We start from the raw sequence: 3,690 nt of genomic DNA, 5'->3' as shown, positions 1-3,690 counted from the left end.
CTCCTTCCCACTTTTACCCGAAACGGCCCCAATTTTCCGTGACCTTCCCGGCGCCCGGGGGCGCTCCCGGTGGCACCCCCCGAATTCCAGGGGCGCGGGGGGCGGCGGCGGCGCCGAGTTCTCTTTGTCTCCGCGCAAGATTCCGGCTTTTCCCGTGGTTTGGGGCATTTTCTCCCCCTTTTCCCCCAAAGCCGGCGTCTCCTGCGCTTTGTGCTCGGGATCCTCCGCGTCCGGCCGGGATTCCGGCGGATTATCCGTGCTGGGGGGCAACGACCCCCCGACCCGCTTCTCTCCGCGCTAACGGGGCGTTCCGTTCCGTTAATTAATCAGCGCGAATAATTAACGCGCGGCGCGGAGGCGGCTTTGACACCGATCGCGGGGGGGAAGGGGGGAAACTGAGGCACGGGCGCCGCTTCATCCCTGAACCCGCGGCTCCTCCCGGTGCCGGCCCGGCCCGTTCTCCGCCGGCGGCTCCCGGGAACGCCGGAGCGGAGCCGCGAATGTTCCCCGCGGAGCCTCCGGAAGCTGCTCCGGAGGAGCCTTTGTGTGCCGGGCCGGGGGCTCCGGGGGGCTCGGGCCGCCCGTTCCCCGCCGCAACATCTGCCGGAACATCTGCCGGTCCTTTCATCGGCCACAAAGAGCCCGGGCCGGCGCAGTTCCCGCTCCCGGCTCGGTGCAGGTGTTCCCGGGCTGGAAGCCCCCGCTTTGGCCTCGCTCCCCGCCGCTCCCGACCCCGCCGGCAACTTCCAGCGCCGCGTGGCCGCTCCGGCGGGAGGGGAGGAGGCTCCGGCAGCCGCGTCCCGGGGGAAAACGGCGTTTTTTTGGGGTTGGATTTCCCGGCGTGAGAGCGGCCGGAGCTGCCGATGCTCTGCTGGCTGCCCGGGGGCTCCTGCGATGCCTCCCGGTCCCGGGGGCAATTTGTGGCTCCCGGGATGACTCCGTGCTCCCGGAGAGATTCCCGGTCCTGGGATGAGCCCCGGGATGGCTCCCGGTCCTGGGATGACCCCGGGGGCGATTCCCGGTCCTGGGATGACCCCCGGGATGGCTCCCGGGGCGGTTCCCGGTCCTGGGATGACCCCGGGGCAGTTCCCGGTCCTGGGATGAGCCCCGGGATGGCTCCCGGTCCTGGGATGACCCCGGGGCAGTTCCCGGTCCTGGGATGACCCCCAGGATGGCTCCCGGTCCTGGGATCACCCCCGGGATGGCTCCCGGTCCTGGGATGACCCCGGGGGCGATTCCCGGTCCTGGGATGACCCCCGGGATGGTTCCCGGGGCGATTCCCGGTCCTGGGATGACCCCCGGGGCGGTTCCCGACTCTCGGGCTTGTTCCAATTCCCACGATGTCTCCCCGGGCAATTCCCAGCTCAGCCCCAGGCTCTCAGCCCTCTTTTCCTTGATATCTGCATCTTCCCTCCCTCCTCCCCCCAGGCTGTGCTTTAGGGGTCCTCCTCCGCTGTAATTAGGGGTTAATTAAGTTAATTGTGCTTTATCTGTGGTGAGGGTTTGAAACCGGGACAGGGGTGGGGGCTCAGCCTGGTGTTCACCCAATTTTTCTCTCTGCCCCACCCATTTTCCCTTCCATCCCACCCCATTTTTCCTCTATCCCCGCCCCGTTTTCCCTCTCCACACCCTCCTCTCCCRTTTTTCTCCCCCCAYTCCYATTTTTCCCACCTCCCAGATGAAGATGTCTGCGTGTTCAAGTGCTCCGTGTCCCGCGAGACCGAGTGCAGCCGGGTGGGGAAGCAATCCTTCATCATCACGCTGGGCTGCAACAGCGTCCTGCTGCAATTCGGGACCCCCAACGGTACAAAACCCCTCCTGGATCCCCCCAGATCCCCCTGGGGAGCCCCCCCATAACCTCCTGCCCCCTTTTCCTCCAGATTTTTGCTCCTTTTACAACATCCTGAAGAACTGCCGGGGCCACAACACGGAGCGCTCGGTGTTCAGTGAGCGCACGGAGGAGTCCTCGGCCGTGCAGTACTTCCAGGTGGGGATTCCTGCTCCTGGGGGGAGAATTCCTGCTCCTGGGGGGAGAATTTCCATTCCTGGGGGAGAATTCCTGCTCCTGGGGGGAGAATTCCTGCTCCTGGGGGGAGAATTTCCATTCCTGGGGGAGAATTCCTGCTCTTGGGGGAAGAATTCCTGCTCCCGGGGGATGATTCCCTCTCCTGGGGGGAGAATTTCCATTCCTGGGGGGAGAATTCCTACTCCTGGGGGGAGAATTTCCATTCCTGGGGGGAGAATTTCCATTCCTGGGGGAAAATTCCTACTCCTGGGGGGAGAATTTCTATTCCTGGTGGATGATTCCCTCTCCTGGTGGATGATTCCCATTCCTGGTGGATGATTCCCTCTCCTGGGGGAGGATTCCTGGGGGACAATTCCCATTCCTGGTGGATGATTCTCTCTCCTGGTGGATGATTCCCTCTCCTGAGGGAGAATTCCCTCTCCTGGTGGATGATTCCCATCCCATCCTGACGCCGTGTCCGTGTGTCCGGCAGTTCTACGGGTACCTGTCCCAGCAGCAGAACATGATGCAGGATTACGTGCGCACGGGGACGTACCAGCGGGCGATCCTGCAAAACCACAGCGACTTCAAGGACAAGGTCTGTGCCATCGGGGTCCTTTTGGGGGGAAATCAGCTCGTTTTGGGGGAAATCAGCTCAGTTTGGGGGGGAATCAGATCATTTGGGGGGAAATCAGCTTGGTTTGAGGGATATTTGGCTGCGTTTTAGTAGGAATTTGGCTGGTTTTTTGTGCAAGATCCAGCCTGCTTTCTGGTGGGAATCCTGGTTCACGTTTTGGGGGAATCTGGGTCATTTTGGGGACAATTTGGTTGTGCTTTAGGGAAAATTTGGCTGAGTTTTACTGGGAATTTGGCTGTGTTTTGGGGAGAATTTGGCTGTGCTTTGGGGAGAATTTGGTTGTGCTTTAGGGAGAATTTGGCTGAGTTTTGGGGAGAATTTGGCTGTGTTTTAGGGGAGAATTCAGCTGAGTTTTTGTGTGAATTTTGTTTTTTGCACGGGATCTAGCCTGGTTTCTGCTGGGAATCCTGGTTCACGTTTTGGGGGAATCTGGGTCATTTTGGGGAGAATTTGGTTGTGTTTTAGGGAGAATTTGGCTGAGTTTTAGTGAGAATTTGGCTGTTTTTTACACAGGAACCAGCCTTGTTTCTGCTGGGAATCGTGGCTTCTGTTTTAGAGAATCTGCCCCCATTTTTCAGAAAGCCTGATGGCTTTTGGGACAAACCAGCCTCATTTTGGGGACAAACCCGCCCCATTTGGGGACAAACCAGCCTGGTTTTGGGTCTGGCTCTGGCTGCAGCAGCACAGCCTCATCCCAGAGCCAGAAATGGGGTTGATTTTCACWTCCTTTGGGACCACACCTGGMRAGGGGTGGGACGATCCCGCTCCTCYGGGAGCCRCCGTCGCCRCGGCGTTAAATATAGGATCAAAGCGGCTTTGGGCTCCGGTGCCGCCCTAATCCCCGGCATCTGCTCGGATCCACGGGTCCTGGAGCGGGATAAATGCCAGCCCCTCACATCCCCCGTGTCCCCCTGTCCCCAGATTGTCCTGGACGTTGGCTGTGGCTCTGGAATCCTCTCCTTCTTCGCGGCGCAGGCTGGGGCGCGCAAGATCTACGCGGTGGAAGCCAGCACCATGGCCCAGCACGCTGAGGTGAGCTGGGAGGGCT

The 3,690-nt window shown here is 60.8% G+C and overlaps 1 protein-coding gene across 1 annotated transcript in view; it reads left to right on the top strand.

Annotated features, from left to right (window-relative positions):
* Positions 1–3,690, top strand: part of CARM1 (coactivator associated arginine methyltransferase 1) — a gene marked incomplete at its 3' end in the record, with an annotated part of 9,881 nt that overhangs the window by 2,781 nt on the left and 3,410 nt on the right. The window contains exons 2-5 of the mRNA XM_057388616.1: positions 1,501–1,804; positions 1,881–1,987; positions 2,499–2,603; positions 3,564–3,674. Coding sequence (XP_057244599.1) covers positions 1,501–1,804; positions 1,881–1,987; positions 2,499–2,603; positions 3,564–3,674 — 627 coding nt within the window. The remainder of the gene's footprint in view (positions 1–1,500; positions 1,805–1,880; positions 1,988–2,498; positions 2,604–3,563; positions 3,675–3,690) is intronic.

The sequence above is a fragment of the Malurus melanocephalus genome, unplaced genomic scaffold (genome assembly GCF_030028575.1).
Source record: "Malurus melanocephalus ecotype Western Australia unplaced genomic scaffold, MMel_1.1 scaffold_2179, whole genome shotgun sequence".
Classification (NCBI taxonomy): domain Eukaryota; kingdom Metazoa; phylum Chordata; class Aves; order Passeriformes; family Maluridae; genus Malurus; species Malurus melanocephalus.
Note: the sequence above shows the minus strand (reverse complement) of the source record. Positions and strands in the feature narration are given on the sequence as shown.